This window comes from Mobula birostris, chromosome 3 (assembly GCF_030028105.1).
Source record: "Mobula birostris isolate sMobBir1 chromosome 3, sMobBir1.hap1, whole genome shotgun sequence".
NCBI classification, from domain to species: domain Eukaryota; kingdom Metazoa; phylum Chordata; class Chondrichthyes; order Myliobatiformes; family Myliobatidae; genus Mobula; species Mobula birostris.
Window position 1 is genome coordinate 170,832,478 of NC_092372.1, and position 26,605 is coordinate 170,859,082.

Consider the following 26,605-nt stretch of genomic DNA (forward strand, 5'->3'; position numbering starts at 1 on the left):
AATCAGCATATGGGAGGGGGATTGAAAATCTGGCTGAGTGGTGTTGTAACAATCACCTCTTACTTCCCCTCAACCACAAGCTCTTGAACCAAAGGGGATAACTTCTCTCAAGTTCACTTGCCCCATCATTGAAACCTTCCCACAACCTGTGTACTCACTTTCAAAAACTCTTCATCTCATGTTCTCAATTTTTGTATCTTATTAATTATTATTTCTTTTTTCTCTCTTTGTATTTGCATAGTTTGTTGTCTTTTGCACGTTGAGTGTCCGTCCTTTTGGGTATGGTCTTCAATTGATTCTATTGTGTTTCTTCTACTGTGAATGCCCACAAGAAATGAATCTTGGGGTTGTATATGGTGACATACGTACTTTGATAACAAAATATACTTTGAACTTTATGATTATTATTCTGTTATGGATTTATTGAGTATGCCTGTAAGAGAATGAATCTCAGGCTTGTATATGATGATATATACATACTTTGATAATAAGTTCACTTTTAACTTTGAATATTATTCCACACTGAGGTTTGGGTCAGAGATTATCTCTGAAAGGCTGGGACCATGTTCTCTTTTTCAGCAACTTCATGTCGTCTGCTCATTCTGTCAGTCATGCTGCATTCAAAAGAAGAATGCCCAATAATGCATCATAATAGGTCTTGCCCTGTGCATGGGTAATCCAATATAAAATTTAATTTGTTGTGAGTAGTACTATGAAGGATTTTCTGACATATCTATAAAACTCCATAAAGCTGACCAGTTCATTCATTTAAGGTCCTAGAAATAACTTGGCTCTGGTCTCTCTTTCTCCCTACTGGGTACAACTCTATAATAAGGTATTCGTTGTTTTCTACCCATTAGCCTGGTTTGCTTTTCTAGGTTTTTTCCTGGAATGCTCAGTACAGAGTTTCATCTTTCATGTTTGATGTGTTGTATCTGGAAGTCAAGGCACAACATCAAGACCAAGTATAGTCTTCAGGTTGTCACTTTATGAAAGAAGTTAAGATTTTCCAGACAGACTCCAGCATTGCCCCCTCAGACCTCCGGGCATATTCTTTAATTATGACTGCAGATCCTCTTTCTGTTCTGCCATTTTAATTGTAATGGTATCCTGAATTATCCCTTATGGACTGTACCTTTAAAAAGAGAGAGGGTGCGACTGACTTGGGGGGGAGAGAGAGAGAGCAATGAGCAACTTGTGGGTCGCCATGGTGACCGAGGGTGGCATTATTTGATGGACAGCTGGTGTTCAGCATGCTTGGATAAATACAAGGTCAGCTGGTTGTTAGGCAGACACACATGGTTTCGGACACTGGATGAGCTTGGTGTGCCCACAGAAGGGTGGGTTTTTGGAGGATCGATTGGGAGAATCGATCAGTGGCTCTCGCAGTGTGGGAAAAGGGGTGACTGGTGGGAAGTTATCAGTGTGTCCAACCTTTGCCTGGGTTGATAACCTTACCACAGAAGACAGTCTCCTTTTTGTGGTCACATTCGGTGACTTTAAAGGATTTCAGAGGACAACGGGAAGATACGGCATCGGCTTACTCGGACAACCACAACACCTCTCTCTCTCTCTCTCTCTCTCTCTCTCTCTCTCTCCACTATTACTCAGCTCAATACCCTGACTGAACTGACTTCATTTACCCATCATCGTAAGACTGTATCCATTTACCCCCTAAGTCTGAGGAAGCTTGGCTTTTATATTTCCACACTTATACATGTATGAACATTGCTAACCTGTTTGATTTATCTGATTTTTATATTACTGTATTGTGTAGTCACTAATAAAATAGCTTTAGTTAGCAGCAATACCAGACGCCAGGTGTTTTTCCATTTCTGCTGGTTCTTTAACCCGTTACGGGATAACATAATAAACATGCTAGCTATAGCTTGCATTATCCATATGGAATCTGAGTAAAATGATCATCAAGTATGTAGCCATTGTTTGTAAATGTAACAGTTGTTTAATTGAGAATATTTTACTCCAGAGGGCTGAGGTCTGGTCCGAATTTAAAACTGCAGTTGATATAGCATACAAGGAAACTAAAAGGTACTGGATATGAAAGGAGCCATTCCATTTATTGTTATCATCCCGAAAATATTGCTAAACATTCTGTCTTTGAACTTGTTAGCTTCTATTTTGATAAGATAAATTTCTATTGTCAGCTCTGTCAGCAAGTAATGAAAGTTAGCATTTCCTTTCTAAATAATTATAATTAGTCCTGAAGTCAAACTCCTTATGATCTGGTGTGTACAAATTTTGTGTTCCATTTGAATACTTTGCATATAAACATAAGGAGTCCTCAAAGATTATAACCTGCTAATTGAAAGTTTACAGTAACAAATTAGTGATTGTTTTACAAGTCACGAGAGATGTGTAGGGAGTATGATTAAGTTTGCAAATGGTGTACAGATAGCGAGGAAGGTTGGTTAAGGATAAAACAAAATTTAGATTGGATGGAAAGTTGGGTGGAGCACAGGCAAATGGAATTTAATCCTGACAAGTGTAAGGTGATGCATTTTGGGAAATTAAATGTTGAACAGAGACCTAGGTTCCCTGAAAATGGCTACACGGTGGTGAAGAAGGCATCTTGGATATAGCATTCTAGGTTGGGAGATAGCATATAAGAGTTGGAATCTCATGTTGCAATTTTACAAAACATTAGTTAACTGTACCTGGAATTATACTGTAGGAAGGATGTGATTATAATGAAGAGTGTTGCCTAGATTGGAAGGCTTTACATATGGGGAGAGATTTTATTTATTTAGATACAGTGCAGAGATTGGCACTTTGACCCACGCTGCCTAGCTGTCTCCCCGATTTAATCCTAGCCTAATCACCAATGACCAATTAACCTACCAACGAGTATGTCTTTGGGCAGTAAGAAGAAACAAGCACCTGGAGGAAGCCCACATGGTCATGGGAAGAACATACAAACTTCTTACAGGCAGCTGAGTGAATTGAACCCAAGTCACCCATACTGTAAAGCCTAGTGCTAACCACTGTGCAATTGTGCCGCCCCAATTTGGTAGGATGGGCTTGTTTTACCTGGAACAAATGAGACAGTATAGGTGTTGTAAGTTAATGAGAAGCATAGAAAGGGTAAATAATCAATTATTTTCCCAAGGTAGTGGTATCAGAAAAACAAAAGAGCAAAGGTTTAAGGTGAGGGGATTAAGAGGCAAGAGGTTGAAAAGAGATGTGGGGGGGGGGGGAGCATGTTTTTTTTTACACAGTGGTTAATATCTGGAATATTCTGCTAGAGGTTATGGAATTGATATAATTACTACATTTAAGAGACATTTGGGTGAAGACTTCTGTAGGGCAAATGGAACTAGCTGGGAATCTTCAGCATGGACCATTTCATGCTGTATGGCTACAAGTACATACAGTTTGTGCTTGACTAGCATTATATTTATAATGATGTAAATCATTCTTTTGTGGTGATAATGCATTCTTAATCCAATCTCAAGAATTTTAATCAAGAGTTTTCATACAAGAATAAAAAATCAAACACTTCAAATGCTGGGAATCTGAAGTAAAACCTAATGAAAGGTCTTGGCTGAAATATTAACTGATTATTCCTCTCTGTAAATGCTGCCTGACTTTGAGTTCCTCCAGCATTTTATGTGCATTGCTCAAGATTTCCAGAATCTCTTCTCTGTGCTAAAAACAGTCAGTAGGTTAGTTAATATTTGAGACAAATGAAATGTTTATTTTCTTTCTGAAGAAGATATTTGACCAGCTGAGTGTTTCCAACATTTTTATTTTAATTTCTATTACAGTAAAAGTCTCTCTTGTTAAGTTCTGATGCAAGAGCACTGGTTAATAGATGTTCTTTATAACATACGTAGGGTTTTAGCTAGGTTTGTCCCATTGAGGCAGGGAAAGGATGATAGGGTGAAGGAATCATGGTTGATGAGATATGGCGCACCCAGTCAAGAGGAAGAAAGAAACATACTTGAGGTTTAGGAAGCAAGGATCAGACAGGGCACTAGAGAGTTGCAAGGTAGCCAGGAGGGAGCTTAAAATACTTAGAGCTAGAAGGGGACATGAGAAGGCTGTGGAGAATACGATTAAGGAGAACCCCAAGGTGTTCTACACTAAAGTGAAGATCAGAAGGATGATTAGAGTTGAGAGTGGGACTGATCGGGGTTGAAACATGCCTGGAGTTAAAGAAGATAGGGGAGGTCCATAATGAATACTTTGCTTCAGTATTTATCAGTGAGAAGTACCTTGATGATTGAGGACAGCATAGAACAGGCTTGTATCCTGGAGCATCTTAACATTAAGAAAGGGATGTGCTGAAACTTTTGAAAAATATTAGGATAGACAATTTCCTGGGGCCTGGTGGGATATACCCCAGGTTACTACAGGAAGTGAACGAAGAGATGGCTGCAGCTTTGGTGATCATCTTTGTGTCATTACTGAGTAGTACCAGAAGACTGCATGATGGCAAATATTATTCTTTTGTTCAAGAAAGGTAATAGGAATAATCCTGGTGAGTGGTGAGTGTTAGTAGTGGTGGGTAAATTCTTGGAGAAGATTCTTGGATACTGGATTTTCGTGCATTTGGAGAAACAATCTAATTAGGATTAGTCAGCATGGCTTTGTGGGGGGCTTGATTGTCACTTACTCAAAAAAATTCAAAGCAGATTGATAAAGGGAGAGCAGTGGATGTGGTACATATGGATTTTAGTAGGGTGTTTGACAAGGCTTCTGCGGTAGGCTCATTAGAAAATCAGGAGGCATGGGATCCGGGGAAACTTGGCTGCATGGATTTGGAAATAGTTTACCACAGACAGTAGAGAGAGGTTGTAGATGAAGCATATTCTACCTTGCGCTCAGTGACCAGTGGTGTTCCACATGGGTTCTGCTCTGGGGATCCCAGCACTTCGTGATTTTTTTAAATATATTTAATACAAATTATTTTGCAAATGACACGAAGGTTGGTGGTGTTGTGTAGAAGGTTATCATATTTTAGAATGGGAAATTGATAGGATGCAGAGCTGGCCTGAGAAGTAGCAGATGGAGTTCAGTTCAGAAAAGTGTGAAGTGATACCCTTTAGAAAATCAAATTTGAAGACAGAGTCAGTGGCAGGATTTGTAACGGTGTGGAGGAACAGAGGGATCTTGGGGTTAATGTTCTTCAATCCCTCAAAGTTACCACACAAGTGGTTAAGAAGGCGTATGGTGTGTTAACCTTCATTAGTTGGGGTCAAATGCTGTGAGTTAATGTTGCAGTTCTATAAAGCTCTGGTTAGACCACACAGGGTACTGTGTTCAGTTCTGGTTACCCTATTATTGAAAGATGTAGAAGCTTCAGAGAGGGTGCAGAAAACATTTACCAGAATGTTGCCTGAACTAGAGAACATGTTGAGTAAGCTTGGGCTTTTCTCTTTGGATCAAAAGAAGGATGAGAGATGATTTGATTATAGATGTACAAGATGATAAGAGGCATAGATAGAGTGGATAGCCAGGGAGTTTTTGCCAGAGCAGAAATGTATAATACGAGAGAGGGGACATAATTTTCAGGTGATTGGAGGAAAATATAGTGGGGATGTCAGAGGTAAGTTTTTTTTTTTAGTGCAAGAGTGGTGGGTGTATGGAATGTGCTGTCAGGGCTGGTGGTAGAAGCAGATATATTAGAGGCATTTAAGAGACTTTTTGATAGGCATATGGATAAAAATTAAGAGTCATGCGGGAGGAAAGCGTTAGGTTGATCTTAGAGTAAGTGTAAAGGCTGTACATTACTATGCTCTGTTGTTCTGTGTCTATATTAAGCTGCAAGACAAATGTAGAATTATTTAATGATTTTCTGTCCTGTGGGGATATGAATGGTCCATCTGCAAATATAATCTGTGAGTATGGATCAGATATAACTCGCTGACTTAAGGCTGATTTATACTTGTGCGTACTAGCTCCCGCCGTAGCTTACGCAAGTGGTCTCCGCAGTTGTGAGCATGTTAATTTGAGTGTTGGTGTGTCTGCGTCTCTCCGCAATTCACCGCCAAAACGCTAGTTGACGGTGGGGTTTCTGTGCCACTGTATTGAGTTTCTTCGTGTTGAAACTCAACACAAAGAAACTCAAACTTCAAACAATGGCGAATGAAACTGAAGGAGGATGAATTTTCTGTGCTTGTTCAGCCACCGAGGGACATGGGCGAGGAAATGTATTTCAAATATTTTTGGATGTCGGCAGGTAGGTTTGACAATTTGGTTCATCGTCTACAACCATTTATTTCGCATCAGTGTACGCACAGTATACTCAGAGACTGGCAATCACCATTCGAGTTTTAGCTTCAGGTGGAAGTCAACAGGCTGTAGCAGCTAGCTACAAACTGGCGTCAAGCACAGGGGCCTCCATAATTTCGGAGGTCTGTGAAGCTTTATGGAAAGCATTGTAGCCAGAGTTCCTTCCCTGCCCTTCAGTCGCCCAATGGGAAGCTATTGCAGTGTAGGAAGAAATGCGATGCTACCAAGCAGACCAGTTACAGTTGTTACGGTCTCTGTCGCTGCGGCACAAAGTTACATTTGGGAAAAGTGCGCATCAGGTTACGGCGTAGGGTTCGGCGTAGATACAGCGTAGAATTTGCGGCTACGCCGTACCTACGGCGCACATTTGACGCACAAGTATAAATCAGGCTTAAGAGCAATGTAGCATTTTAAGGTGTTTACTTTTTTGTACAATTAAATGTCTATTGTAGGAAATATTGCCATGCATAATTTATTAAGCTAGTTTTATGCATTGTGGGATAATTAGCAAATTGACTGGACATAATTATTGCAGCATTTAAGCAATATGTAGATGCTCTCTGAAATTAAGCTTTATGACATCATTTTCTATCTACTGGTATTGGACCTGATAAGCTGTTCTGAAGGTGTTTACTTCAGCTGAGATTTCATCAGTTGGGAATCCGTTTACGGTAGTTTTTAAGAAAAAGTCAGTTTTGTAGCTGCAAACTTTATATCAGAATTGGCCGTGATCTCTATTCTGTCCTTGGCCAAGCATCAACTATAGCTATTTTCTTATAGTCTAATTGTGCAAATGACAAACTGTTTCGATAACTAAAGTATTGTGATTCACTGTCAAATTTTGTTTCTGTGGTTTCTCGGAAATCATTTTTAATAGCAACGTATTCACATGCTAACAATTTTGTTTCAGCCGCATTCTTAACTCAGACTGTCTGCCTCGATGACACAACTGTAAAATTTGAAATATGGGACACAGCGGGACAAGAAAGATATCACAGCTTGGCCCCCATGTACTATCGAGGAGCACAGGCTGCCATAGTAGTTTATGACATCACAAACGATGTAAGTGGAATTATGCAACAGTAATTTTGACAGTGTTCCAGTTAATTAAGTTGAACTAAATATACAAAGTTTAATATGCCCATTTCTCTAAAGATCACATAGAAAGTTGTCAGTTGCAAAAACATTGGTTTTATTTTATAATAATGGCATCTTTTGTTCAATACAAGTACCAAACTTTTTTTGTTGGTGGGGGGAGGGTGAAATTGAACTGTTTTAGTATTATCAAAAGCAAAGCTAAGGAGGACATTGATTTAAAGGCAACGTCTGATGACTTAGGGTGTCTCTAATAACCAAAGACAATTGAAATTATGATCTGAAAACTGAATAGGACATGTTTTGAGAATTAGAAACAAATTGGGTGATAATATGTTAAGTATGACTATTGCTATGTGGGAAGGGAACAAATTAAGCCAAATTGATGGTCATTCTGCTTTTCCATTTGACTCAATTCCTGTTAAGTTTGATTTTTATTTTTGTGCTAATATTTTTAGTTTTTGTCCATCTCCACTTGAAGGGAGTTTGTTAACAATTTTTATCTCTATTCTCTATAGAAAAACTGCATTACTTTTGCAAATCCTCTTCAAATCCATCCCCACTTCACTGCCTCCCCGCTCAATCTACCAAACTACTGTTTTAACTTGGGTTTTCAGCATCAGACTGCCTCCCCATTCCAGCTACTAAATCTCTGTTTTAACTTGGGTTTTCAGCATCTGCACTACTTGATTTCAAATTAATTTTCTTACCTTTTCTTGGGTAACTTTATTCATTTCCTATACTGATTGACACAAGGTTGTATTGTACAAACTAAGCTATAGGTTAATTCCTTTGCAGAGAACACTGGTTGATGATGTAGAAATGTAGAAAAGTTGGCAATGTTCTGGCAGTAGCACTTAGAACAAACCAAAGCTTTAGAGGCTAATGATAACCTTTGCACATCAAAGCAGCTTATTCTCTGAAAAATCTCAGATATGAGACAGAATACTTACACCACATTGCCGCTTATGCTAGAAACAAGCATCTGTTTTGAATATTGAAATATGTTACTGAAATCGTGCTTTTCATTCCTTTTGACTTGTGGAATCTTTACGTTTTTGGTATAACCAAGAACTATACATTTGTTTCAAGACAATTCTTTGAAAATCTGGATGTAAAAGTCACTTTTAAAATTGTTTTCTTGGTCAGGTGTTTCATTTTTGACTTGTTTAAAGCATGTAATTAGATAACATCTTGAAAGTTTTTCTGCTTGTTGGTCTTTGTTATGGGTGTGTGCTTACCACTACCAACAAGTTCTGACCCACTAAGTTAAATTTTTGAATCTCCAGCTCTGCATTTAAACCGAGTTTTGCACAAAATTTGCAGCCTGATTTTGGAAATTTAAATACACTACATGGGATTTTTGACATGGGTCAAAATGGAGTTGGATCCATCCTGCCATCTGCAGATACTTCCTGCCTGATTCCTTGGAGCTGTTCAGAACAGCTAAACTTTGGTACCCAGGAAGCATAGTGAAGTTTCAAATGGGCAAAGGGCTTGGATGGCCTTGGCTTCTATTCTGCTGTAGACACCTTGACAGCCTTTGTAAAGAGTCAGAGCTGGGAACCGGAACTTTGCCTTCAAATCTAGACTCTTATTATTTTTGAGTCTGTTATTTAGAAATTAATAGTGAATCAAGTTTATTTATTGTAATTTAAATCTTAACTCTCAAGAGAAAGTAAAAACTTCTACCTCAAAAGGAACTGGGAAAGGACCAACTTTTGGCATTCTGGGATTATTTTTGTGTTCTCAAATTTGTATCTGACCTAAAGCAAGGAAACTTAAAATGCTTGAATCTGGCTTTAGTTTCTGTGATAGTTTGCTAATTTTGTTTATTAGACATTCAGCATTGTGAAAATCATGTATTTCTGCTTTGTGGGGCAGTGAAGAGCTACTGAACAAGATTAAGTAATTTCACACATTTTCTAAGATGTCTGTGGAATAATGTGAATGTGTTTCCTTCAGACATATGTACAAGCATTTTGTTTGGGATACTTCTTAAAACTGTTGCACCTGTATTATTTTCCTTGTCGATTTCTTTGTAGGACACTTTTGCACGGGCCAAGAATTGGGTGAAGGAACTACAGAGGCAAGCCAGTCCTAACATTGTAATAGCTTTTGCAGGGAACAAGGCTGATCTTGCTAACAAGAGAACAGTGGAGTTCCAGGTATGTAAAAGATGAATAGTCATTGGAAATGCTTTTCAAAGCAGAGTTCTGAGTATGTATAGTAAATCAAATTTCTTTGACCTATATTAGTGGCCTAAACCTGGGCATGGATGATATGCAGAGGATAGTACTTATAATAAAATAGGTACAGGCTGATGGAATGGAAATGTAAATGGCATTGTGGACAAATGAGAGGTAATATACAGTGACATGCAAAAGTTTGGGCACCCCTGGTTAAAATTTCTGTTACTGTGAATGGTTAAGTGAGTAGAAGATGAACTGATCGCCAAAAGTCATAAAGTTAAAGATGAAACATTCTTTTCAAAATTTTAAGCAAGATTAGTGTATTATTTTTGTTTTGTACAATTTTAGAGTGGGGAAAAAAAGGAAAGGAGCACCATGTAAAAGTTTGGGCACCCCAAGAGATTTGAGCTCTCAGGTAACTTTTACCAAGGTCTCAGACCTTGAATAGCTTGTTAGTGCTATGGCTTGTTCACAGTCATCATTAGGAAAGGCCAGGTGATGCAAATTTCAAAGCTTTATAAAACCCTGACTCCTCAAACCTTGTCCCAACAATCAGCAGCCATGGGCTCCTCTAAACAGCTGCCTAGCACTCTGAAAATTAAAATGCCCACAAAGTAGAAGAAGGCTATAAGAAGATAGCAAAGCTTTCAGGTAGCTGTTTCCTTAGTTCGTAATGTAATTAAGAAATGGCAGTTAACAGGAACAGTGGAGATCAAGTTGAGGTCTGGAAGACCAAGAAAACTTTCTGAGAGAACTGCTCGTAGGATTGCTAGAAAGGCAAATCAGAACCCCTGTTTGACTGCAAAAGACCTTCAGGAAGATTTAACAGACTCTGGAGTGGTGGTGCACTGTTCTACTTTGCAGTGACACCTGCACAAATATGACCTTCATGGAAGAGTCATCAGAAGAAAACCTTCGTCCTCACCACGAAATTCAGCATCAGAAGTTTGCAAAGGAACATCTAAATAAGCCTGATGCACTTTGGAAACAAGTCCTGTGGACTGATGAAGTTAAAATCAAACTTTTTGGCCGTAATGAGCAAAGGTATGTTTGGAGATAAAAGGGTGCAGAATTTCATGAAAAGAACACTTCTCCAACTGTTAAGCACGGGGGTGGATCAATCATGCTTTGGGCTTGTGTTGCAGCCAGTGGCATGGGGAACATTTCACTGGTAGAGGGAAGAATGAATTCAATTAAATACCAGCAAATTCTGGAAGCAAACATCACACCGTCTGTAAAAGAGCTGAAGATGAAAAGAGGATGGCTTCTACAACAGCATAATAATCCTAAACATACCTCAAAATCCACAATGGACTACCTCCAGAGGCGCAAGCTGAAGGTTTTGCCATGGCCCTCACAGTCCCCTGACCTAAGCAACATCGAAGATCTGTGGATAGACCTCAAAAGAGCAGTGCATGCAAGACGGCCCAAGAATCTCACAGAACTAGAAGCCTTTTGCAAGGAAGAATGGGTGAAAATCCCCCAAACAAGAATTGAAAGACACTTAGCTGGCTACAGAAAGCGTTTACAAGCTGTGATACTTGCCAAAGGGGGTGTTACTAAGTACTGACCATGCAAGGTGCCCAAGCTTTTGCTTTGGGCCCTTTTCCATTTTTGATATTTTGAAACCGTTAAAGATGAAAATAAAAAAGTAATCTTAAAGTATTAAAGAAATTTGTTGTCTTTAACTTTATGCCTTTTGGAAATCAGGTCATCTTTTACTCGCTTAGCTATTCACAGTAACGGAAATTTTGACCGGGGTGCCCAAACTTTTGCATGCCACTATAGAATAAAAGATACTATTCTAAAGGTCAGGAATAGAGGGGTTTGTGGTATGGATTTACAAGGTAATGAAAATGGCAGGACTATTTGAAAAGTTAAGTTATACATTGGTGTTCATCAATAGAAGTATTGGGTACAATAGAGAAGTTATACTGAACTCTTAAAAAGTTCTTGACTGTACAACCTCAATTGTAGTGTTGTGTTTAGATCTGGTTGCCTTATTAGTGTATTGTGAAGGCTTAGGAGTCCAGAAAAGATTTGAGACTGGTTCTTGAGGAGGAATTAGAATCGTATAGCACAGAAATTAGCCTTTTGACTCAACTGGTTTGTGACCAAGATGCCCCATCCAAGCTTGTCCCATTTTGCTGTCATTTAGCCCACAACCTGCTAAACCTTGCCTGTCCATGGACCTCTCCAAATGTTTGTTTCTTAAAGTTGTTTTTTACCTGACTTAGCCACTTCCTCTGACAGCTCATTGCATATACATACCATGCCAACTGAGGAGAGGGGTGTAAAACGTTGCAGCCTCATCAACATCTTGTGCAACTGCACTATGACAACCAAATTTTATATTCAATCCCTTGACTAATGAGGCTAATGTGCCAAAAGCCACCTTCACCGTCCTATATACCTGTGACTGTACTTTCAGTGAACTATGTAATCAAATTCCAAGGTTCCTCTGTTCTACAATTTTCCCAAGGCCTTGTCATTCACTCTGGAAGTCTTGTGTTAATTTGAATTTCCAAACTGCAACACTTTGCACTTGCCTGAATATGCTTGGTCAACTTACTGAGCTGATCAAGAGCCCCCAGTAACTTCTGATAGCCTTCACTGTCAGCCTATTTCAGTTTCATCTGTAAACTTAGTAACCATGCCTTTATACTCTTATCCAAATCATTAGTATAAATGGTAAACGATGATGGGCCTGGCACTGACCTTTGTTGATAACAGGGATTCTATTACAATGATAGGTTTGAGCAGCATGGGCTACAGTACTGTGAAAATGTATTTTCACATTTTAATGTCCTGCCAAAGGGTTTCTACCCAAAACTTTGACTGTACTCTTTTCCATAGACACCGCCTGGCCTGCTGAGTTCCTCCATCATTTTTGTTATGTGTTGTTCACATTTTAATGTCTCATTTCCTAAATTTTCAAATATTTTGAAGTAGATGTTTTTGATCTATCTTACAAAACATTGTGCATTGTGCCAAATCAAAATAAAAATTCCAAACAACGGGAATTCTGCAGATGCTGGAAATTCAAGCAACACACATAAAAGTTGCTGGTGAACGCAGCAGGCCAGGCAGTATCGCTAGGAAGAGGTGCAGTCGACCCTTCAGGTCTCGGCCTGAAACGTCGACTGCACCTCTTCCTAGAGATGCTGCCTGGCCTGCTGCATTCAGCAGCAACTTTTATGTGTGATGCTAAAAATTCCAAAACCTGTCAACAATTTACTAAATTCAGAGGCTGAAAAAGTATTTATCCCCTTTGTAATTGCTACGCTAACCTTCCTCAAGTGCAATACTGTATATTACCTTACCAACTCACCCAATTTGTTCACAACATGCTGGAGGAACTCAGCAGGTCGGGCAGCATCAGTGGAAAAGATGGATTGACATTTCGGGCCGGAACCCTTCGTCAACCCTTCCTCCAGCATGTTGTGAGTGTTGCTTTGACCCCAGCATCTGCAGATTATTTTGTGTTCACCCAATTTGTTGATGTAGAATATTGGAGGATAATCTATTTTCAATGGATTCATAAGAATAAATAACCCCATCTCTCTAAGGTCAAGTAATATAGATTTTCAACAGACCAAACCAAAATGAAGACAAGAGCATTCAAGGCAAGTCAGGGAAATTGTATAGAGAAGCACAAATCTGGGAAGGGTATAAGACCATCTCAAAGGCATTCAGCATACTTTGGAGCTCAGTGCAGTCCACCATGAAAAAAAGTTGGGGGTGGGGGTGGGTGATACTACAGCCACATTGCCCATGTCAGGCTGGCTGTCTAAACTTAGTAGCTGGAGAAGAGTGGCACTTGTAAGAGAGGCTACTATGACGCCAGCTGCCACTGAGTAGGTGGTAGAAGTCAGTGGCTGCAACTGGAGTTGAAGTTCATGGCTCCACAATCTCTAAGGCCTTGCACAAAAAGTGTATTTGTGGAACAATGGCTAGAAAGAAGCCCTGGCTTAAAAAAAACATATCCTTGCCTAGAAAGGCTGTGCAAAGCTTCGCTTAGAAGATACTTTAAAGATGTGCAAAGATGATCTTGTGGTCAGATGAGACTAAAATGGAACTTCTTGTCCTCAACACTAAGCAGTACATGTGGCATTAATCTAAAACTCTGCATCAGCCAGGTAACACCATCCCTATTGCAAAGTATGGTGGAGGTGATGTCATGCTATGGGACTGGAAATCTGGTCAGGATTGATGGGAAGATGATTGCTGCTAAATACAGAGAGATCCTGAATTAAAAACCTGCTAGTGTCTGCCAGGAAGCTTAAACTGTAGAGGAAATTTGTCTTTCAGCTGGGCAGTGATCCAAAGCACACTGCCAGAGCAACCATGGAGTGAGTGCCTTCAAATGAAGAAGTGGCCCGGTCAGAGTGCTGACCTTAACCCGATTGAACATCTCCAGCAGGACCTCAGGACTGCTGTCCACTGCCACTCCCCAACCCATCTGGCACAGGTTGAGCAATTTTGCAAGGAGGAATGGCAAAATTGATAAAGATTTGTCCAAAGAGACTCTGGCTGTAATAGCTGTGAGACGTGGTTCAACCAAGTACTGAGCAAAAGAGAAGGAATACTTCTGAATTGCTGACATTTCAGTTTTTGCATTTTTAGCTTTTCATGCTTTATAATTTTCCCTGTTTTGTTTTAAGACCATAAGAAATAGGAGCAGAATTAGACTAATCAGCCTATCAGGTCTGAATGATCCCAGATTCCACTCAACCCCTTACACCTGTTTTCTCGCCATATCCTTTGATGCCCTGACTGATCAGGAAACTATCAACTTCCACCTTAAATACACCCTCAGGCTTGGCCTCCACTGCAGTCTGTGGCAGAGCATTCCACAGATTCACTACTCTCCGGCTAAAAAAATTCCTCCTTGCCTCTGTTCTAAAATGTCCCCCATCAATTTTGAGCATGTGCCTTCTAGTTCTGGATAGCCCCACCAGAGGAAACATCCTCTCCAAGTCCACCCGATCTAGGCCTTTCAACATTTGCTAAGCTTTAATGAGGTCTCCCCGCATTCTTCTAAATTACAGTGAGTACAGACCCAATGCTGCCAAATGCTCCTCACATGTTTAACCCTTTCACTCCCAGAATCATCCTTGTGAACCTCAGGACTCTCTTCAATGACAACACATCCTTTCTAAGATGTGGGGCAAAAACTATTGACACTACTCTAAGTGTGGTCCGACTGGTGCCTTATAAAGCCTCAGCATTATCTCTTTGCTTTTATATTCTATTCCCCTTGGAAAAAAATGCCAACATTGCATTTGCCTTCTTCACCAAAGACTCAACCTGTAAATTAACCTTCTGGGAGTCTTGCACAAGGACTCCTAAGTCTCTCTGCACCTCTGATGTTTGAACCTTCTCCCCATTTAGATAACAGACTGCACTATTGTTCCTTTTACCAAAATGCATTATCATATATTTCCTAATACTGTATTCCATCTGCCACTTTTTTTGCTCATTCTTCCAATTTGTCCTGCTGCAATCACATTGCTTTCTCAGCACGACTTACCCGTCCACACAACACCATCAATTCCATTATCTAAATCATTGACAAACGATGTGAAAGGTAGCAGTCGCAATACTGACCCTTGAGGAACACCACTGACAGCCAAGCAGAAAAGGCTCCTTTCTTCCCACTTGCTGCCTGACAGTTATTCCTCTATCCATGGCAGTATCTTTCCTGTAACACCATAGGATTTTATCTTGTTAAAGCAGCCTCATGTGTGGCACCTTATCAAGTGCCTTCTGAAAATGCAAGTAAGTGACATCCACTGCCTCTCCATTGTCCACCCTGCTTGTTACCTCTTCAAAAAACACTTAACAAATTCGTCAGGCAAGATTTCCCTTTACAGAAACCATGCTGATTTTGACTTATTTTATTATTAGTCTCCAAGTTCCCCAAAACCTCATCCTTAATAATTGACTCCAACACTTTCCCAGCCACTGAGGTTAGGCTATTCTGTATTCTTCATTAGTCCTGCCTTTTTGAATTTGGCCTCTGTGGTATAATTTAACTCTTTGCTCTGTCTGCATTTGTACCCAATCATTGGCTTGTCCTTCCTTACATTTGTGTTACATCCATCATCGACTTGTAAACCTGCTGGCTCATCCTCAGCTCTATTATAATGGTTCCCATTCCCCGCCATATTAGTTTAAACCACTCCCAACAGCTCTAGTAAACCTGCCCGGAAGAATATTGGTCCCACTTGGATTCAAGTACAACCTGTCACTTTTGTACAGGTCCCACCTGCCCCAGAAGAGATCCCAATTATCCAGAAATCTGAATCCCTGCCCCCGTTCCAATTCTTCAGCCATGCATTTATCTGCTACCTCATTCTATTCCTATCCTCACTGTCGCATGGTTGAGGTAGCAATCCAGAGACTACTACTCTTGAGGTCCTGCTTCTCAGCTTCCTTCCTAACTTCCCTATATTCTGTTTCAGGACCTCCTCCCTTTTTCTACCTATGTCATTGGTATCAATATGTAGCTCAACTTTTAGCTGCTTACCCTCCCTTTTCGGGATATTGTGGATGTTTTCAGAAACATTGCGGACCTGGGAGGCAAGCTACCACCTGTGTTTCTTTTTCACATCCACAGAATCACCTTTCTGTCTCCCTAACTTTCGAGTCCCCTATTGCTGCTGCCATTCTCTTTAGTTCCCTACCCTTCTGAGCCACAGGAGGAGACTCAATGCCAGAGGCACGGCTGCTGTTGCTTCCCACAGGTAGGTCATCTTCCCCCCCTCCCCACCCCAGCTACTCAAAATGGAGTACTTATTGTTGAGGAGGACAGCTATAGGGCTGCTCTCCACTATCTGACATTCTCCCTTCCCTCTCCTGACGGTCACCCATTATCTGTCTTCTGTAGCCTTGAGGCTCTACTGTGGAAAAAGGAGCATGTGATTCACAAATACAAATTCTCAGTTAAGTTGATCAGAATCCCTAGTTGTAATATTTATGTGAACAAAGGATTGGGAACTGAATACTTTTGCAAGGCACTGTATACTTTGTAGAAAAAGAATGATGAGGAAATTTGGTGAAAGTATTAAAATGTAATTTAAACAGAAAGGATATAAAGAGTGTGTTCATATTGGTAGAGGGGTCAAGGGCTAGAAGTCACATGTGTAAGATAAAGAAAAGAAAGAATGGCATGGACAACCTACAACATTTGGTTCAAGTCGCTTTTATTGTCATTTCAACCATAACTGCTGGTACAGGACACAGTAAAAATGAAACAATGATCCTCCAGGACCATGGTGCTACAAGAAACAACACAAAACTACATTAGACTTGAGGCCGACATGGGACTACATAAAGTGCACAAAACAGTGCAAAACAGTACAATAATTAATAAACAAGACAATAGGCACAGTAAAGGACAAATTACAATATAATAAATGATGTAAATGTAAATAATGTTTTAGCAGGAATTAAGAAAGAAATGAGCAAAAATTGCAAAGGGAGTGGAGTGGTGTTCAGATGAGTGTGTGTCTGTGTGTGTATAGGTTGGTGTCAGACTAGACTCTGGGAATTAAGCAGTCTAATAGCTTCGGGGAAGAAACTGTTGCACAGTCTGGTCGTGAGAGCCCGAATGCTTCGGTACCTTTTACCAGATGGCAGGAGGGAGAAGAGTTTGTATGAGGGGTGCATGGGGTCCTTCACAATGCGGATGCAGCGTGTGGTGTAAATCTCTGTCATGGCGGGAAGAGACACCCCGATCATCCCTTCAGCTGAGCTCACTATTCACTGCAGGGTCTTGCAATCCGAGACGGTGCAATTTCCGAACCAGTCAATAATCTAGCTGCTCAGGATACTCTCAATACATCCTCTGTAGAATGTGGTGAGGATGGGGGGTGGAAGATGGAATTTTTTCAGCCTTCGCAGAAAGTCGCTGGACTTTCTTGGCTATGGAGCTGGTGTTGAGGAACCAGGTGAGATTCTCCACCAGGTGAACACCAAGAAATTTGGTGTTCTTAATGATCTCTGTGGGGAAGCTGTAGATGTTCAGCGGAGAGTGGTCACTCCGTGCTCTCCTGAAGTCGACAACTGTCTTTTTTTGTCTTGTTCACATTCAGAGATAGGTTATTGGCTCTGCACAAATCCGTTAGCCACTGCACCTCCTCTCTGTATGCTGACTCATCATTCTTGCTGATGAGACCCACCACGGTCGTGTCATCGGCGAACTTGATGATGTGGTTCGAGCTGTGTGTTGCTGCACAGTCATGGGTCAGCAGAGTGAACAGCAGTGGACTGAGCACACAGCCCTGGGGGGCGGGGGGTGGGGGGACCATGCTTACTGATGGTGTTGGAGATGCTGCTCCCGATCTGGACTGACTGAGGTCTCCCAGTCAGGAAGTCTTGAATCCAGTTGCAGAGGGAGGTGTTCAGGCCCAGCAGTTTCAGCTTTCCAGTCAAGTGCTGAGGAATGATTGTGTTGAATGCTGAACTGAAATCTATGAACAGCATTCGAACGTACGTGTCTTTTTTGTCCAAGTGGGTGAGGGCCAGGTGGAGGGTGGTGGTGATGGCATCGTCTGTTGAGCGGTTGGGATGATACGTGAACTGCGGGGGGTCCAGTGAGGGGGGCAGCAGGGTCTTGATGTGCCTCATGACGAGCCTCTCAAAAGACTTCTGGTTGGAACCTGGAATGCACTTACTGCATAGTAGAGGTAGGTTCCATTGTGATCTTCGAGAAGTAATTGGATAAGTATGAAATAATTTGAAAGTTCATAACAAAAGAATTGGAACTTGTATGTTACTCCACTAGCAAGACAGCATAGACATGGTGAGTCAAATGTTTTCCCCTTGACTCTGTGCTATAATCATTTGTTGATTTTCTGAAAGGTTATTAACCTACTGCTGTGTGCATGCCAAAATGAACTATTTAAATACTGGAGAAATTGGGACTGGAAGTGAACAGAGCATTGTAGCTGCCACTGAATAATCTCTCTGAGCCTGTAATGGAAGGATGACCATTTAACACTTGGACGCTTCTCAATACCTGGTGCTGGCATCTTTGGCCACTGCTTGTAGTCATAATCTTTGACTTCAGCCTCTAATATTACATTTGATTTAGATTTCTTTGGATTCTTTAGTCCTAATGTCAAATTCAAGCTTGTTTGTCTGATAATGGAATTCGGTGTTCATTTGTTGTCAAAGGCTCCAGTGGTGTCTGGATTGACTCTGACAAGGCTTGTGCATTAATGCCCATCTAGGTCGTTAGGAGTTCATGCTACTGCATGATACCACATTAGTAGACAAATAGAGTAATAATTGCCTAGGTTGAATTTACATTTTTTTTGTTTTGTGAATGGCATGTATTTGGACAGTGTTCTTTGTTTAGGCTCTAGAGTTGAAGCTATCTGGAACATCTGGTCAATTAATCTAATGTTATTCATTATCCAAGAATACACTTAAGGAATCGTGATTCAAGTGTGTTGGTGAATTGCTTGCTCTTAATGCATTGTATCTCAAATTGCCTCCTAGTGAAGATTAAAAATATAAAGAAAAAGAAATAGAATGCCATGTCTGGAAAAACTGATAGAATCAATCAAAATGATTTCTATAAACTGTATGTTGTAGAACTTTACAAGAATTGTAATTCTCAAGTGATTCATGCGAAGCCGACAAAACATTTTTTTATGAACAAAAGGATAAAATTGTGATGCATACATGAAAACTGTTTTCTATTTTTTCTTGTAGGAAGCACAGTCCTATGCAGATGACAACAGCTTATTATTCATGGAGACATCTGCAAAGACTTCAATGAATGTGAATGAAATATTTTTGGCAATAGGTAAATTTGATCCTGGTAATTTGATTCTGGAATGTGGAGCGACAAATTAGCTGAAGGAGCTCAATGGTCAAGCAGCATGTGAGGGAAAAGGAATTATGAAGGGAAGAAAATGTTGATGTTTCAGATCCCAATGTAGAATTTTTTTTACCCAAAATGTCAACAATTCCATTCCTCTCAAATGTGTGTTCACCCTACTGAGTTCCTGCAGCAGATTGTTTGTTCTTTAATTTGCATTCTTGGTGAAATATAATTTCTAATGTAAATTTAATTTTCAGTTGTTGCATTAAAAGTTGCCTATAAGTGTTTTTGGATAGTATTGTTTAAATCCAGTTTGTAAAATATTGCCACATGGCAATTAAACCAAATGGGAACACATTAGATATGTGAAATAAGACTTTAAAATCAAGGATAGATTCTTGAGGTCAGATTATGTCTCTCTGGATGAAGTCTCCCGAGTTACTGAATTATATCAATGACCTTTCATTGACTGCATTCAACAAGCAAGCACACAGCTTGGGAAAAGGAGGGGGTAGAGGAAACAGGAAATGGATTTTATGTGAGAGTAGATGGCAGGAACGATGGTGAAAAATAGATAGTAACACCATGAATAATAGTACCAATTGATTTCAGAGAAGTGCAAATTGCTACAGCCTAGTAGCAGCAAAGGAACTATGGAAAATTTCTGTGGCCCAGGAAAGGCACCTGGATCTTAAGTAATAAAAGCACCCCATTTGCTAGGTACCATTACAGGAGCATGCTTAGCATTTAATTCATTTCCTTTGTGGATTAGTCATAGTGGAAGGAGTACATCTTGTTACTTTATTGCTTTTTAGGTTATTTATGGGGATAATGAAATGCCAAAAGGAAACCTAACTGGATGCCTTAAATTGCTGAAACACTTTCCAAATCCACATACCCTGAAACTTGCCAGGGAATACTTAGGAGTATTTAGTTACAGGACTTCCCTTTCAATAAATAGTCTAATATTACACTACTGGTGATGATGTTATAGTCACGTGGTCATTAAAGTTTCATTGGGAACATCTGGTAGAAGACAGTAAGTCCAACAGTGATGGTCTGTTGTCATAGGATGTAATGTCACTGCAGACTATCTGGAACCCAGATGACTAATAGAAGAAACGTCTGAATGCTGTAGAAAATTTTTCAGCCACTATATTGCTAGGAGTGCACTTGCCCATTAAGTTCAAGATCACATTGACTCTACTTTCTCACCACATGATCTTTCCAAATGACTGCGGCAGATTTCTGCTACTTTCTAGTTTGCTGTTTAGCTGCATCAAAGAAGTCATCCAGGTACTGTATTTGGAGAGAAGTCAGTACTTCTGCTTTGATTTTGATGTCAGTGAACAAGTACACTGGCTTTCCACAAAAGCAAGTAGCCATTGGATGTATTTATGTGCCCTCAAGAATCCCATCAACTATTTTAGCTTTTAATAGTAAAGTATTTTATTTCAATGTTTGTCTGCTTATCATCAGAAGAATGTAATCATGGTAAATTCAATGTGTCCAGGAAGCAGAAATTACAATATCCTTGGAGATAGTGCTGTCTATTTTCCAGAAGGATGGATCTTGAGTGATGAGAATGATCCTGTACTTCCCTTGGCTACCACTCCTGATGCAGTAAGAACCACAGAAGTTGCAGAATTCTGTGGGAAGCACTCATTTTCTTCTAAAAATTAGATTCCATGACTTGCATCTAACAAGCTAGTTTATACCAACCACTTGCAGTCAATGAGATGTATGAGCAGAATTAGGCCATTAAGTCTATCATGTCTGCTCCCTCACTTAATCAATTGCTTCAACTTTATTCTCCCACCTTGTGTCCATAGCCTTTTACCAGTCAAGAACCTAGCAAGTATGTCCAATGACTTGGCCTCCACAGCCCTCTGTGGCAACATATTCCAAAAATTCACCACTCTCTAGCTGAAGAAATTCCTATTCAATTCAGTTTTAGAGGGACATCCTTTCATTCTGAGGCTGTCCTCTGATCTGAGACTCCTACAAATGGAAACATTCTCACCACATCCAGGCCTTTCTGTATCCAATAGGTTCCATTGAGATCTCCCTCATCCTTCTGAACTCCATCAAATACAGGTCCAGAGACATTGAATGCTCCTTGTATGCTCAGCCTTTCATCCCTGAGATCATTCTTCAGAGCCTCCTCTGGACTCTCTTCAGGTCAAGCACATCTTTCCTTAGATTTGAGACACAACTTGGCTTACAACGCTTCAAATCCAACTCCATGGTGTTGCACTGCATGCTTCAGAACTTAGCTTACTGCCAGGGCTATAAGAAGAGCAAGAGGGATGCTAAAGGGTCATAAGTTGACTGAGCAACTCCAAAAAGCATGAGGAAGTGGGTATTCACCACATGGGAAAAAGGGAATTCTTTGAGAGACTTATTCAGAAGTAGCTTGTGAAATTTATAGTCCCTAAAACTAAGCAAATAACTCTAAACAGGTATTAATAATTCCCAATATGTAATTGAAAATGGAGAGAATGGGGTTAAAATTCATTTGACAGTAATCCTTCACATGTTGCTTGTCTGATTCAACTAGACTGATTTATAAAACCTCAGTAAATGATTCTTGATTCCTAATCCATTTACTGTGAAAGTTTACTGTAACTCTTAAGTGTTCTGTTGCTGAGGTTCTTTTATAATTGAAGTTTAGAATCAGTTTTCTAGCACGGAGACAGGCCCCCTGCCCCCAACTTAATTATACAGAGGACAGGAAATTGGGTCACTGTCAGGCGAGAGAAGAGGAAAGGGCAGGCAGAGCAGGGTTCCCCTGTGGCCATTCCCCTCAACAACAAGTATACCGCATTGGATACTGTTGGGGGGGATTACTTACCTGGGACTAGCTGCAGTAGCCGGATCTCTGGCACTGAGTCTGGCTCTGCAGTGCAGAAGGGAGGGGGGAAAAAGAGGAGAGCGGTAGTGATAGGGGTCTCGATAGTTAGAGGTGCAGATAGAAGGTTCTGTGGTCGTGACAGAGAATCCAGGATGGTTTGTTGCCTCCCAGGTGCTAGGGTCAAGGATGTCTCTGATCGATTGCATGACATTCTGAAGTGGGAGGGTGACCAGCCAGATGTGGTGCACATCGGTACCAATGACATAGCAAGGAAGTGTGAAGAGGTCCTGGACAGTGAGTATAGAGAGCTTGGTAGGAAGTTGAAAAGCAGGACCTCAAGGGTGGTAATCTCAGGATTGCTACCTGTGCTAGGTGCCAGTGAGGGTAGGAATAGGATGCTCTGGAGGAGGAACAAATGGCTGAGGAACTGGTTTAGGGGGCAGGGTTTCAGATTTCAGGATCATTGGGACCTCTTCTGGGGCAGGTGGGACCTGTACAAGAGAGACAGGTTACACTTGAACCACAGGGGGACCAATATCCTTTCAGGAAGGTTTGTTAGTGCTACTGGGGAGGCTTTAAACTAGATTTGCAGGGGGATGGGAACCAGAGTGCCAGAGCTGACAGTGTGGCTGGGGTGAAAATAAATGATGTTGAAAGTTTAAGCAAGTCCGCTGATAGAAAGGTTGTGAGTGGTGGTAAAAATCTTCTGAGGTGTATATATTTCAATGCTAGGAGTATTGCGGGGAAGGCGGATGAGTTGAGGGCGTGGATTGACATGTGGAATTATGATGTTGTAGCAATTAGTGAAACTTGGCTACAGGAGGGGCAGGACTGGCAACTTAATATTCCAGGGTTCTGATGTTTCAGATGTGATCGAGGCAGAGGAATGAAAGGTGGGGGAGTAGCATTGCTTGTTAGGGAAAATATTACAGCAGTGCTCAGGCAGGACAGATTAGAGGGCTTGCCTACTGAGTCCTTATGGGTGGAGCTGAGAAACAGGAAAGGTATGGCCACATTAGTGGGGTTGTATTACAGACCACCCAATAGTCAACGAGACTTGGAAGAGCAAATCTGCAGAGAGATAGCAGGCAACTGCAGGAAACAGAAAGTTGTGGTGGTAGGAGATTTTAAATTTTCCATACATTGATTGGGACTCCCATACTGTTAGAGGTCTAGATGGTTTAGAGTTTGTAAAATGTGTTCAGGAAAGTTTTCTAAATCAGTATATAGAGGGACTAACTAGAGGGGATGCAATATTGGATCTCCTGTTAGGAAACGAATTAGGGCAAGTGACGGAAGTCTGTGTAGGGGAGCACTTTGGTTCCAGTGATCATAACACCATTAGTTTCAATTTGATTCAATTTGACAAGGATAGATCTGGTCCTAGGGTTGAGGTTCTGAACTGGAAGAAGGCCAAATTTGAAGAAATGAGAAAGGATCTAAAAAACGTGGATTGGGACAGGTTGTTCTCTGGCAAAGATGTGATTGGTAGGTGGGAAGCCTTCAAAGGGGAAATTTTGAGAGTGCAGAATTTGTATGTTCCTGTCAGGATTAAAGGCAAATTGAATAGGAATAAGGAACCTTGGTTCTCAAGGGATATTGCAACTCTGATAAAGAAGAAGAGGGAGTTGTATGAAATGTATAGGAAACGGGGTAAATCAGGTGCTTCAGGAGTATAAGAAGTGCAAGAAAATACTTAAGAAAGAAATCAGGAGGGCAAAAAGAAGACATGAGGTTGCCTTGGCAGTCAAAGTGAAGGATAATCCAAAAAGCTTTTACAAGTATATTAAGAGCAAAAGGATTGTAAGGGATAAAATTGGTCCTCTTGAAGATCAGAGTGGTCGGCTTTGTGCGGAACCAAAGGAAATGGGGGAGATCTTAAATAGGTTTTTTGCGTCTGTATTTACTAAGGACGCTGGCATGAAATCTATGGAATTGAGGGAATCAAGTAGTGAGACCATGGAAACTGTACAGATTGAAAAGGAGGAGGTGCTTGCTTTCTTGAGGAAAATTAAAGTGGATAAATCCCCGGGACCTGACAGAGTGTTCCCTTGGACCTTGACGGAGACTAGTGTTGAAATTGCGGGGGCCCTGGCAGAAATATTTAAAATGTTGCTGTCTACGGGTGAAGTGCCGGAGGATTGGAGAGTGGCTCATGTTGTGCCGTTGTTTAAAAAAGGATCGAAAAGTAATCTGGGAAATTATAGGCCGGTGAGTTTAACGTCAGTAGTAGGTAAGTTATTGGAGGGAGTGCTAAGAGACAGAATCTACAAGCATTTGGATAGACAGGGGCTTATTAGGGAGAGTCAACATGGCTTTGTGCGTGGTAGGTCATGTTTGACCAATCTGTTGGAGTTTTTCGAGGAGGTTACCAGGAAAGTGGATGAAGGGAAGGCAGTGGATATTGTCTACATGGACTTCAATAAGGCCTTTGACAAGGTCCCGCATGGGAGGTTAGTTAGGAAAATTCAGTCGCTAGGTATATATGGAGGGGTGGTAAATTGGATTAGACATTGGCTCGATGGAAGAAGCCAGAGAGTGGTAGTAGAGAATTGCTTCTCTGAGTGGAGGCCTGTGACTAGTGGTGTGCCGCAGGGATCAGTGCTGGGTCCATTGTTATTTGTCATCTATATCAATGATCTGGATGATAATGTGGTAAATTGGATCAGCAAGTTTGCTGATGATACAAAGATTGGAGGTGTAGTAGACAGTGAGGAAGGTTCTCAGAGCCTGTGGAGGGGCTTGGACCATCTGGAAAAATGGGCTGAAAAATGGCAGATGGAGTTTAATACTGACAAGTGTGAGGTATTGCACGTTGGAAGGACAAACCAACGTAGAACATACAGGGTTAATGGTAAGGCAGAGGGATCTGGGAATACAGATACAAAATTCCCTAAAAGTGTTGTCACAGGTAGATAGGGTCGTAAAGAGAGCTTTTGGTACATTGGCCTTTATTAATCAAAGTATTGAGTATATGAGCTGGAATGTTATGATGAGGTTGTATAAGGCATTGGTGAGGCCGAATCTGGAGTATTGTGTTCAGTTTTGGTCACCAAATTACAGGAAGGATATAAATAAGGTTGAAAGAGTGCAGAGAAGGTTTATAAGGATGTTGCCGGGACTTGAGAAACTCAGTTTCAGAGAAAGGTTGAATAGGTTAGGACTTTATTCCCTGGAGTGTAGAAGAATGAGGGGAGATTTGATAGAGGTATATAAAATTATGATGGGTATAGATAGAGTGAATGCAAGCAGGCTTTTTCCACTGAGGCAAGGGGAGAAAAAAACCAGAGGACATGGGTTAAGGGTGAGGGGGGAAAAGTTCAAAGGGAACATTAGGGGGGGGCTTCTTCACACAGAGTGGTGAGAGTATGGAATGAGCTGCCAGACAAGGTGGTAAATGCGGGCTCTTTTTTAACATTTAAGAATAAATTGGACAGATACATGGATGGGAGGTGTATGGAGGGATATGGTCCGTGTGCAGGTCAGTGGGACTAGGCAGAAAATGGTTTGGCACAGCCAAGAAGGGCCAAAGGGCCTGTTTCTGTGCTGTAGTTTCTATGGTTCTATACTGACCAAGGTGCCTTTCTGAACTAGTCCAATTTGCTTGCATGGGCCCATGTCCCTCTAAGTCTTCCTATTCATGAACATATCCAATGTCTTATATCCACCTCTACTAGTGCTTTTGACAACGTACTCCATATACCCACCATCCCCTTTAAATCTTTTCCCTCTCAACATAATCAAATGCCCTCTAGTTTAAACTCCCTTCCTTAGGGATTGTGAGGTGTTGGGATTTGGTGGTGGTGACTGTGACCATCCACTTTATCTGTGTCCCTCATTTATAAAGCTGGCTTACGGTCAGCTTCTCTCCTTGCAGTTATTGTGTGTTTTAGCTGTCTGTCTGCCCTGGATTTCTTTGTCCCTACAATTGACAATTCAACAGATGTCTGAAGAGACTTTAAATATAAAACAGTACATTACAGTAATAGGCCCTTCAGCCCCTGATGTTGTGCCAAGCTAATTAAACTAGTGATTAAATACCTAACTAAATTGTAATTTATTGTATTTTTATGTACTTCATTGTATTTCTGCAGCAAAACAACACGACAAATTTCACAACATATACCAGTAATTATAAACCTGATTCTGATTACTGCCTTCTGTCTATACATTGTCCATATCCCTTCATTTTCTGCACAACCATATTCCAATCTAAGAGCCTCTTAAAAGTTGCTGTCATATTTGCCTCCACTACGGATTAGTTCCCTTATCAAATTATCGGATTTGATAAGGGAACTCAAGGTAAAGGAGGTAGTGACCATAATATGATAAGTTTTAATCTACAATTTGAGAAGGAGAAGGGAAAATCGG

At 40.8% G+C, this 26,605-nt stretch overlaps 1 protein-coding gene across 3 annotated transcripts in view; it reads left to right on the forward strand.

Annotated features, from left to right (window-relative positions):
• Window positions 1-26,605, forward strand: part of LOC140195412 (ras-related protein Rab-5A) — a 57,448-nt gene that overhangs the window by 24,847 nt on the left and 5,996 nt on the right. For all 3 annotated transcript variants that reach the window (XM_072253665.1, XM_072253667.1, XM_072253668.1), the window contains exons 3-5: window positions 7,166-7,317; window positions 9,396-9,518; window positions 19,269-19,362. In XM_072253665.1, the coding sequence (XP_072109766.1) occupies window positions 7,166-7,317; window positions 9,396-9,518; window positions 19,269-19,362 (369 nt within the window). The remainder of the gene's footprint in view (window positions 1-7,165; window positions 7,318-9,395; window positions 9,519-19,268; window positions 19,363-26,605) is intronic.